The sequence below is a fragment of the Neovison vison genome, chromosome 8 (assembly GCF_020171115.1).
Source record: "Neovison vison isolate M4711 chromosome 8, ASM_NN_V1, whole genome shotgun sequence".
Classification (NCBI taxonomy): Eukaryota; Metazoa; Chordata; class Mammalia; order Carnivora; family Mustelidae; genus Neogale; species Neogale vison.
This window is the reverse complement of record NC_058098.1, coordinates 24,612,767-24,624,846: the sequence shown is the minus strand read 5'-3', so window position 1 is coordinate 24,624,846 and position 12,080 is coordinate 24,612,767. Positions and strand designations below refer to the sequence as shown.

The 12,080-nt window shown below is 44.4% G+C and overlaps 1 protein-coding gene across 4 annotated transcripts in view; it reads left to right on the top strand.

The window, feature by feature from the left end:
* The window catches only part of ZNF341 (zinc finger protein 341), a 49,938-nt gene that overhangs the window by 26,818 nt on the left and 11,040 nt on the right, over positions 1–12,080 (top strand). For all 4 annotated transcript variants that reach the window (XM_044263224.1, XM_044263223.1, XM_044263226.1 and 1 more), the window contains 2 exons: positions 1,201–1,391; positions 5,159–5,367. In XM_044263224.1, the coding sequence (XP_044119159.1) occupies positions 1,201–1,391; positions 5,159–5,367 (400 nt within the window). The remainder of the gene's footprint in view (positions 1–1,200; positions 1,392–5,158; positions 5,368–12,080) is intronic.

Genomic DNA, 12,080 nt, shown 5'->3' with positions numbered 1-12,080 from the left:
ACAATACTTTAAAAAAGTGATATTAATTTTAATCATGTTTTATCTAACCTGATATCATTTTAGTGTATAATATAAGGAAATTATCAATGAAACATTTTATATTCCTTTTTAATACTAAATTTTCAAAATCCAGCGTTTTTTTATGTGTATAGCTTATCTAGATATGCCGGCCACAAATTTTGAGTTCTCAGTCACCACATGTGGCTCGTGGCCTCTGTATTGGACAGTGTAGGGCCAGGGCCTAAGCCCTTCCTGTAGAGTCCCCCCAGGTGGGCATAGCCTACCACATACCAGCGAACGAAGGGGGTGTTTTGTTGTACGAGCGGCATGTGGACACTTTTATTTGAGCTTCCTATTGGAACTAGCCCTACAGTGTGTTTAGCCAGTCTCTGTGTGCCCTGTGCATTTTTTTTTTTTTTTGAGCTCCTTGGGGAACAATCTGTTTCTTTTAAAGACTTTGTCCATTTATTTGTCAGAGAGAGAGCAAGAGAGAGAGAGAACACATACAAGCAGGGGGAGTGGCAGGAAGAGGGAGAAGCCGGCTCCCCTCCAAGCAAGGAGCTCCTGCAGGACTCGATCCCAGAACCCTGGGATCGTGACCTGAACCGAAGGCACCCGCCCAACCCACTGAGCCACCCAGGTGTTCCATCTGTTTCTTTTCTTCTTTGTCTTCATCTTCGTCTTCTTCTTCTTCTTCTTTTTTTTTTTTCCAAAATTCTTACAGTGCCTGGCATCAGCATTTCAACGATATAGCAAACATTTATGAAGGCCTCTATAGAGATGAGTCAGAGGCCCCTGTCTTCAAAAAGTGAGGGAAGGGCAGCTAAATAAATGACTGTAATTGGAACGGGGGGCTGGGGAGGTATGATGAATGCAGCCGGGAGTAGTGTTCCAGATTTTAACAAACCTGGAGAGGGCTAAAGAAAGACCAGTGAGCGGAGATTTGAGGCAATAGCTGTTTACCAGTCAGGATTTAAGCATTCAGGAGGTGGACACCTGGAATGGCAGTGTCTGTGTGCAAAGCTGAATGTGAGTGTAGGGCCTTGAGTACAGTGTCGGACACCAGGAACATGGTAGACGGCAGGGTAGATCCAGCAGCACATGGCGGGTGCTCTGTGAACCCTTCCTGAACGTTATGGCCCTCTGTCCTGACTCTTCCTCTGCCAGTCTCAATGACTTCTTCCCTGGTTTTCTCAACAGGATTGGACCAGTCCCTGTCGGGTGCCCCACAGCCCCAGGCCTTGCCTGCTGCAGATGAGAATGAAGGGGACAAACTGGAGGCCAAGCAGGTTGTCCTCATCGATAGCTCCTACCTGTGCCAGTTCTGCCCCAGCAAGTTCAGCACCTACTTCCAGCTCAAGTCCCACATGACCCAGCATAAGAATGAGCAGGTAAGCAGATGGTGGGCAGCAGGAGGCCACAACCACCGGAGATGGGAGACTCGGCTGGTGCCGGGGTCTTGAACAGTGCCTAGAAAGGGATAGGAGTGTGCCCCAGTTGCAGTGAGCTACCATCTAACCACCTGTGATAGGCCAGGATTCCCCTCTCTGGGTGGGGCCACTATGGTGCTAGGCCAAGGGAGGAAACCCAGCTCCTATACGTCATACAAAATAGAATCCGGACATAAGGAAAATTCTCAATACTCTAGGGAAATCTAATGTCTAAACACCTACAATGGGGATTTAGGACCACAGTCTTTTTTGTTTTTATTTTTTTAATTGAGATACAATTTGCATCTCACAAAATTCACCCTTTTTGAAGCGTACACTTCAGGAGTGCCTCAGTGGCTCAGTCAGTTAAGCGTCGGACTCTTGATTTCAGCTCATTTTGGCTTTCAGGTCATGGTCTCAGGATAGTAAGATGGAGTCCTGTGTCTGGCTCCACGGTGGGCTTGGAGCCTGCTTAGGTTTCTTTCTCTCCCTCTTTCTAAAGTAATAAGTAAATAAATAAAGAGAATTTTTTTTTTAAAATTTCAGAAAAATCTAGAGAATTTATAGGTTGAAGAATGCATTTGTTAGATGCTGGACACCCTGCTGAATGTTTACATTCAAAATTGTATTTAATCTTCATAACAACCTTAGTGATAGGCATTTTCAGTACATCCGAATGCAGAAACTGAGGCCCCGAGGGGCGAAGTGACCTATCCAGAGTGACCACCAGTAACTGACTGGGTCGGGACTCAGAGCCCAACCCCATGTCATTAATCACCTTGCAATATGTGCTCCCCAGAATGCAGCACAAAATCCAGCATGTTTTGTAGTTTCTAGGTTTTTTTTTTCTTATAATGGGGATCTGTATATACATATAATTTTGAATTGTATTTTTTTCTGATAGCTTTTTATTTATTTATTTATTTATCGGAGATTTATTTATTTATTTATTTATTTGACAGAGATCACAGAGAACCAGGCAGAGAGAGAGAGCAGGAAGCAGGCTCCCTGCTGAGCAGAGAGCCTGATGCAGGGCTCGATCCCAGGACCCTGAGATCATGACCTGAGCTGAAGGCAGAGGCTTTAACCCACTGAGCCACCCAGGCACCCCCTGATAGCTTTAAAAAAAACAACAACTTTCTCTTTTGAAAGAACTGTAGATTTGCAGAAAGTTACAAAGATAGTAGGGAGAAAGTTACAAAGATAGTAGGGAGCGGTCCCTTATACCCTGCAGTCAGTTTCCCTCTATGGTTACATTGTGTGTAACTACAGCCTGAGAGCTACACCAGGAAACTGACATGGGTATAAAGCTATGTGTAGTTCTTTGCCATTTTACCTGTTATAGGTAAAATCTGCGATCACAGTACAGAACTATTCCATCACCACAAAGATCTTCCTCATTCTACCTGTCATTATTATACCTGCTCTCCTCTTTCCCAACATTCTCAGCCTCTGGAAACTACTTATCAGTTCTCTGTTTTTGTAAGTTTGTCATTTTGAGAGTGTTGTATAAGTATAATCATCCACATGGGGCCTCTTGAGATTGTTTTTCTGTGTTTTTCTTTCTTCTTTTTCTTTTTTTGAGATTGGGGTTTTTTAATAAGCATAAATTCTCTTGGGATTTGTGCTTTCTATTTTTTTTTTTCTTAAGAGATTTTATTTATTTATTTGACAGAGAGAGAGAGATCACAAGTAGGCAGAGAGGCAGGCAGAGAGAGGTGGGGAAGCAGGTTCCCCGCTCAGCAGAGAGCCTGATGTGGGGCTCGATCCCAGGATCCTGACATCATGACCTGAGCCGAAGGCAGAGGCTCAACCCACGGAACCACCCAGGCGCCCCTGTGCTTCCTATTTTTTAACCTAATTTTTTATTCTGAGAATTTTCTCATGTCACTGTTTTTTAAAAAACATCATTTTTAACAGCTACATTTTAAGAAATCCTGTTTTAACATGTAGGATATAAACTATGTTTTGCTATTTAAGCAAAACCATGGTGAGCGTCACTATAATCAAATCCTCATCTAAATCTCCTGACTTGTCCCTTATCCTAGATTCCCAGCAGGAGATTAATGGTGTTAAGTTGGGACACCCTTGGGGAAAAAACACAGAAAACTTTGACTCAGATTGCTTAAATTAAGAGGCTTGTCATTGCAACCCAAGGGTATCGAAAACCCAAGATTGCACAGCTCCAGGCCTGAGACAGTCATTTGACTCAACCCAACATCAAGGACCCAGTGTCCTTCCACCTCTTACCTCTGCCACCTGAGGATATGACCTGGTTCTGGACTGATGGGTACCTGTGGTTCTGGGATGGTAGTCATTCTAGGCAGTGGTCTAGGCATAGCAAAAATAGGCTGTCTTCTCTGTGTCTCTTCTTTCTTAGAAGCCCTCTGTAGATTTCTCATTAGTCAGAGCCAGTGGGTGTGCTTGATCACTTAGGAATTCATTATTACTCTGCAAATAATAGACAACTAGCTTACTAGTTAGGTTTTATTTCCCTATGTCACAAGAAGTCCCTAAGTAAGCAGCATTGGGCTTGTACAGCAGATCAGTTATGTCATTGCAGACTCAGGCTTCTTCTGGTTTGTGGCCCTGCCTCCTTAGCATGTAACTTCCATCCTCAAGGTTGCATAATGGTTGCTGCTTCTCCAGGTATCACAACTGTATTCCAGTCAGGACAAATGAGAAAAGCAGAGAGATTTCTCCTAGGAAGCTTTTGCTTTTTGTGTTCTGGAAGTAATGCCTTCCCTAAAGACTGCTGCCTATATATCACTGGCAAGAAAGGAGCCCGATGGCTGATAGTAGATACAAGGGATCCAGGGAGACCAAGTGTTTTAATGGGGCTTGTTGGCACCCTGAACAAATCAGGGTTCACTTTGTTAGGAAGAAGCAGCAAGTGGAATTGTATAGGTAATCAGGAGTATGCTTGTCAAAGTATAATTTTCAAAATTTAAAAACCTAATTCTCATAAAGATAACATAGTAAACATGAGCCAGAATTTTACATAACTCATTAGTAAGGAAACTAGAAGGATGACAAAGCAAGTTCAAAAGAGGACCTAGAATACTGGTCTTCATACATACATATAGTTAGGTCAGTGAAAGAAAGGAACATTCAAATAAGATGGTTAAGGTAGATTCAACTCTGGTTAATGTCCTACAGGGCAATAAAACCCATGACCTTTGGGGATATCTCTGCTACCTGACAAAAATCATTTGTATTGGAGCTGTTTTCTGCAAGTTAATATTTAACTCTAGAGTCAGGCTCCTAATCCATAGTAAATAGTCAAAACAAGGCACAGCCCCCAGAGAGTGGGATGACCCTGGGCAGGCTTGGTAGATAGCACTTCTCAGGGCGAGATCCCCAGAGCTGTGACTTTGGCACCCGTCACCTGGGCACTCGTTAGGAAGGCCTGTCTTCAGGCCCTCCACACCTGCTGACTCCGATGGTCCGGGAGTGGTGCCCGGCAACCTGTCACTGTGGTGGTCGCTCAAGTCAGAGAGCCACTATTCTAGTACAGCACTGGAAGGACACGATGTCATCTTTTCACTGCATTTCCCGTCTTGGGGTAATTTTCCTAAAGATACCAGGTCACATACAGCACCTGAGGGAAAGGTCCTGGGGCCCTGTGACTGGCTGAGAAGAGAGGACTCTCTCATCAAGATAAAACCGAGCTCCAGGAGCAGGGGTGGAGGGGAACCATCACCTGGTCTGTGTTTTCTTCCCTCAAGGTATACAAGTGTGTGGTCAAGAGCTGTGCGCAGACGTTCCCAAAGCTCGACACCTTTCTGGAGCACATCAAGAGCCACCAGGAGGAGCTGAGCTATCGCTGCCACCTCTGTGGCAAGGACTTCCCCTCGCTCTATGATCTGGGCGTGCACCAGTACTCCCACAGCCTCCTGCCGCAGCACAGCCCTAAGAAGGACAGCGCAGTCTACAAGTATGTGACCTCCCTCTCCCCCTGCCCACACCCCCTCTCCTTGCAGGGACCCCAGGGCTCGGCCACCTAGCTCCTTCTGACTGCTGAGGACCTGAGGAGAAGATGCTGGCCCTCCCTGTATCATTCTTCAGTTTGGTAGACATTTAGCCTAAAAAAATAATGTGAAAAAAGGGGAAAGCAATATTTTTTCATTCATCGTGGAAAACAGATATTTTTTCCCAAACTAAAACTAGTATGAAAATATGATTTTGTCTGATCTTCAAAATTTAGGTTACAGTCAGAATGGTACACAGACTCTTAGAACGGAAACAGAATGAACAAGCACATACTGGAAAGCAAAACTGATAAAAATAAGATTCACTTGTTTTATAGTCTATAAAATTCAGGTTAAAGTTGAAGCCAGAGGCTGATTCTTCGAATGAGCAGGGAATGAACCAGGTGTAGATTTTATTGGGGGTAATTTTTTCTGAGAATCCTTTATATCACTTTAGTCTTCCATGGTGGTCATAGAGAGCATCCCTCTGGCAAATGAAGAAAGGCTCCCTCAGTTTTGTCACAAGCTTTTAATGCTTGAGTCTTCAAACCATTCTCATTGAGCTTTTAATCCCGTGACTGTCCTCATTGAGTTTCTCTTATTTGGTGGTTTTCTGGTCCCTCTTCCAGACCCTCCTTATGGATTATCTATCTGCAGGTGCCCAATATCACTTTCTTTCTTTTTTTTTTTTTTAAAAGATTTTATTTATTTACGTGACAGCAAGAGATCACAAGTAGGCAGAGAGGCAGGCAGAGAGAGGAGGGGAAGCAGGCTCCCTGCCAAGCAGAGAGCCCGATGCAGGGCTCGATGCCAAGACCCTGGGATCATGACCTGAGATGAAGGCAGAGGCTTTAACCCACTGAGCCACCCAGGCGCTCCCCAATACCACTTTCATAACTGTGAGATCACACCCACATTTTTGCCCTGCAGCCATTTTGCCGTGTGTTCAACCAATGCCACAAAGCCTAGCTCATAATGCATGGGAATCGGTATTAGTGATAAACAAGGAGGGGTATTTATCAGGGGCCTTCTCCCAGTTCTTAGTGAATATTTTCATGTTGGAATGGTTTTGATTTTCTGTACAAACTTGTGTGGGTAGGGATTTATCCAATAACCTCTGTTAATGAGGCATAACTCCTGGGTGTCACTCGGGGCTTCAGAGATAAGTAACAACAGATCCTGAGCTTAGAATGCGTGGGCTCCTTTGGGAGAGAACACCTACAGGTATTGTGATAAAATGCTAATATATATATCGATATAAGGTATACAAGAAGCACAGTGGGACCTAGGCCAGGAAGGTGTCCCCGAAGCAGTGCTATCTGAACTGGGTTTTGAGAGAATGAGTAAGAGTTGGCCAAGTAGGTAGGGTAGAATGCATTCCTAGCAGAAGGAACAGCAAGTGTAGAGATATGAAATGAAATAGCAATTGGTTTAGAATGATCATTGTGTATAGTGGAAGTGGGAGAGCATTTTGTTTTTTTTAAAGATTTTTAAAATTATTTATTTATTTATTTGACAGAGAACAGTGAGAGAGGGAACACAAGCAGGGGAGTGGGAGAGAAGCAGGCTTCCCACCTAGCAGGGAGCCCAGTATGGAGCTCGATGCCAGGACGCTGGGATCATGACCTAAGCGGAAGGCAGAAGCTTAACCCACTGAGCCACCCAGGTGCCCCGGAGAGTTTAGATGTGGCCTAAAGGGGAAGGCAGAGCCAGGGTAAGGGTAAGAAGGGCCTGTAGAAATCACAAAAGCTTTGAGAAATTGACAAGGGGATTAGGACTTAAATGGGTGTAGGGCAGCTTGCCCTGGAGGAGACTGGGAACTGAAGCCAGAGAGGCAGGAAACCCAGGCAAAGCTTTGGCCAGTCAAGGGACAGAGATTTTCGATTAGTGATGGATAATTCCCACTTGAACTCAGGGCACATTTTCTTTTGCTTTTGCCTGATTGATTTGTGAATTATCTATGAGTTCCTGTGAGTGTGTGGCTTTCTGGAGTGAGATGGCAAGTAAAAAGAAGGGACCACCTACTATGTGCCAAGCTCTGACTAGGGGACGTTGATCCCTGTAATCCTGGGAGGGAGGCGGTGGTATTGGTCAGCTCCAGCTACAACAAAATGCCACAGACACAGAATCTTTTTTTATAAGGGTACTTTGTGGGGCTCGTGGTGGCTCAGTGGGCTAAAGCCTCCAACTTTGGCTCAGGTCATGATCTCAGGGTCCTGGAATCTAGCCCCACATTGGGCTCTCTGCTCAGTGGGGAGCCTGCTTCCCCCCTCTCTCTCTGCCTGCCTCTCTGCCTACTTGTGATCTCTGTCTGCCAAATAAATAAATAAAATCTTTAAAAAAAAAGATTTTTATAAGGGCACTTTGTCATCATGAGGACCCCACCCTCCTGATCTCCTCAAAACCCAAACACGTACACACACCCACACCCACCCACCAAAGGTCCCATCTGTAAATCTGTAAATACCATCACATTGAGGGCCAAGGCTTCAACACATGAATTTTGGAGGGACACAGTTTAGTCCATGACCGTGGCGTTCTCCCCCTTTGGAAGATGAGGACACTGAGGCTCAGAAGGAGAAGTGACCTGCTTGTCAGAATAACAGTGTCAGCACAGAGCTGAGATTCGAATTCTTGTCTGGAACCTTGGAAGCCTCCTAGCTCTGGTCTTGGAATTTGTAGGCTGAGGGTTGAGCCCGTTGCCCTGTGTCTACAGTCAGACTCTTCTCCTAGGTTCTTGTGTGAGGGTTACAGTGCCAGGAACCCTTGGTAGCCATGAGCTCTCCTGGCCCAAAGGTAAGGCCCGAGGAGGCAGGCCACCATCTGGATGACCCAAGGGTGGAATGGTGTTCTGGGTAATGATAAGAAACCACCTGCCTGTGCTGAAATCCCAGCTTGACTACAAGTCCTGGAGATGACCTTGGCAAGATATTTGACCACTCTGAGCCTCAGTGTCCATATCTTTGAAATGGGGATAACTATAGGGCCTTTTTATGAGGATCAGGTAAGACAACTGTGAGGCTCTCAGACATAATACGTGGAACATCACAGGGGCTCAATAAATGTGATTGCTGGAAGTTATTATTGTACAGTTTAGATAGGCTTGGCTGCATGCAATACAGGCTCCAAATAATAGTGGCATAAATGAGGGAGAATTTATTTCTGCCTCTCAGTAATGTTTGAGCAGGTATAGTGGTTTCATCCTGTTTCCAGTGTCTGGGCCCCATTGGTCTATCTGTTCTGCCACCTTTGGCCCACATTGCATTGGTCTATCTGTGTTGCTTCCCCAAACCCCAAACCCTTCAAGTCAATTTTACGCATGCCACTTTATATATGCTATATATTTACTTTTTCCTTTTAAAAATAAGATTTATTTATTTTTTTTCCTAATTACAAATGTTACCTATGTTCAGTACAGAGAAAAAATATTTTGTAAAGATTTTATTTATTAAAAAAAAAATTTATTTATTTGATAGAGTGAGTGAGAGAGAACACAAGGGGTGGTGGGGGGGAGAGGGAGAGGGAGGAACAGATTCCCAGCTGAGCAGGGAGCCCAACATGGACCTTGATCCCAGGACCCTGGGATCATGACGTGAGCTGAAGGCAGACGCTTAACCGACTAAGCCACCCAAGTGCCCCGAGAAAAATATATATTTTTTAAATCGCATAAAACCCAAAACCCTGCCAAGCAAAAATAATCTCTATTATCCTCTTGGTACATGTTATTTGGTCTGTGTCTGTAATGAGCATGTTTGTAGATACAGCTACCACAGGCTACATTGGAGTCAGGCCATCCCAGACACAGTTAAGACCAGTGAAAATTCATTGTGCCTTTTTCATGTCTTACAACTTCCAGCAAACTGACTGAAACTTAATGGGTTTACTCTGTACACGTGCTGTGTGGTATCACCTAAAACTATAATATGGATATCTTCGCATCTCAGCACAAACAGACCTGCCCCAGCCTTTTCAGTGGCTGCTTATCATTCCATTGTATGTACCAAATTTATGTAACTGGCTCGTGATTGCAGGATAGTTAGGTTATTCCCAGTTTTTCATTATTACCTACAGCACTACAGAGAACAACTTTGGACATCTTTGCTCACTTATAAATAAGTTCCTAAAAGTGATTTTGCAGGTCCGACGTCAGTGCAGGAGGGGCATCTAGCTGGCTCAGTCAGAAGAGCGTGTGTTTCTTGATCTCAGGGTTATGAGTTTGAGTCCCACATTCGGTGTAGAGATTACAAACAAAAAAAAGTAATAATAAAAACTAAAAAACAATTTTTTTAATCAATGAGGGCTTTTAAAAAGAGTGATTACCTACTTCAAAATAATAATTATTGGGGTGCCTGGGTGGCTCAGTGGGTTAAAGCTTCTGCCTTTGGCTCAGGTCATGATCCCAGGGTCCTCGGATCAAGCCCCGCATTCAGGCTCGACTCAGCAGGGAACCTGCTTCCCTTCCTCTCTCTCTGCCTGCCTCTCTGCCTGCTTGTGATCTCTCTCTCTCTCAAATAAGTAAATAAAATATTTTTTAAAGTTTCTTAAAAAATAATTATTTAATAATTATGTGTATATAGTACAATATTTGTTTACTAAAAAGGAGCATGAGTGAAAAGAAATTCCCTGTCTACCCTGACCCCCTTCCCTATACCACAGTTACTTTCAGGAACTTACTTTGATGTAATTTCAGACCTCCAGAAAAAAACATGAGCACTACAGAGGATTCCCATATATGCCCTTCACCCCAATTTTCCAAACGTTAACTTTTCAACATATATTCTGTATTATGTTCTGAGCTATTCGAGGATAATTTGCTGACACAATGCTCTTTTACCCTTTGTCTTTAGTGTATATTTTCTGGAAAGAAGGACAACCTCTTAAAGAAGCACTGTGCAGTTATCAAATCAGAAATTTAAATCAATACAGTTCCGTTTCCTAACCTACAGACCACATCCAGAAATTTCCAGTTGTTTCAGTAAAATCCTTTATAGACAAAGTAAATGTTTTTTCTGGCCTGGGATCCAAGCCAGGATCACAGGTTGCATTAGATCATGTCTCTTTATTCTCCTTTAAGCAGGAACAGCTGCTCATTTGGTCTTTGTCTTCCATGACCGTGGTATGGAAGAGGATAGGCCGGTTATTTTGTAGAATGTCCTCACTTGGGGTTTGTGTGATTTGACTTCAGGTTAGATGCAGGATTGGCCCTCTTGGCAGGAAGTATCAAAGAGTAACTCTCTGTCCTTAGCACACCGTATCAGCAGGCACATGACATGGGTTTGCCCCCGTGCTGAGGATGTCACCTTGGATGACTTAGGGTGGCATTTCTGGCAGGAAGTTTTAATTTTAATGGTTCCTGCTACACTACCTCCCGCAGAAATCTGCATCTCCTCACCGCTGAGGCCTGTGGAGTTCTTGCCCTTTCCTACCTCAGCAGCTTGGAACGTCTCTGTCCCCCCTGACCGCCCACCCAGTAGCTCTGCTCCCACCTGACCTGCTCTTCCTCTCTTGCCATCTGGAGGCATTTAGCCTGTGGTTTTCAGAGTGTGGTCTGAGGAGGTCCCCTGGGCCTACCACAGGTGGAACCTGCCTGTGCGTTTCCCATGGTGGCCCTGGTGTACAGATGTCAGGGCCCGTGTTTCTATTTTTAGCATGAATTACCCTCCGACCTGGAGCATTCCTCACTGGAACCTCGTTATAAATGGGTCCATTTGCTGACAGATGTTTTTATGGTTGGAAGACTGGAGGGATCTTCTCTTCAGAGCAGCTTGCAACTGAAACTGTTTTGAAGGCTTGCCAGCCTGTGATGTTAAGAGTGGAGACCACATTTTTAATGTTTTGTGATTAATGGGCTGTTTGGCACACTTCGTTTCCTTTGACTCTTGTGACAGTCTTAAAAATGAACATGTCCATATGGGATTCCTATCCTATTTTGTGGATGAGGAAACTGAGGGTCATAAACAAGAAGGGGCCAGGCCTGGATCCTTGTCTGTCTGACTTTTTCACATAATAGATTGTCACTGGTGCTCAAATCAGGTTATGAACAAGACAGATATGGTCCCTGCCTCCAGAGCCCCATTGCTGGTGAAAGAGACAGATCAAATCAAGGAAGCACATAAATAATAATTATAAATAATAAGTGCTAAGAAGAAAACAAAACTGGGTAGGGAGTGCCCCGGGGGTGGGCCACAGGGGACAACTTGAGACAGGGTACTCAAGGAAGGCATCTCTAAGGAGGTGACATTTGAAGTGAGACCTGAAGGATAAGAAGGTGCTACCCAAGGGAATATTTGGGGGAGAGTGTTCCTGGTAGCAGGAACAGAGGGTGCAAAGGCCCTGAGGCTGGAGAGTTTGGTGTGTTCAGGGTGTATTAAGGAGGCCAAGGTGGCTGGAGCAGAGTGGGGTGGGCCGTGGAGAAAGATGAAGTCTGAGAGGTAGGAGTGGTCAAGCCATTAGGGCCTTGTAGGCCAAGGTGGGGTCTTTTGAGCAAGGATGTAACATGGTCTTTCTTTTCTTCTTCTTTTTTTTTTTTTTTAAATTTTCATCAAAGACTCCCTCTGGGGCACCTGGCTGACTCAATCAGTAGAGCATGTCACTTTTTTATTTTATTTTTTGTTTTTTTTATTTGAGAGAGAGCATGAGCAGGAAAGAGGGACAGAGGCAGAGGGAGAAGGAGGCTCCT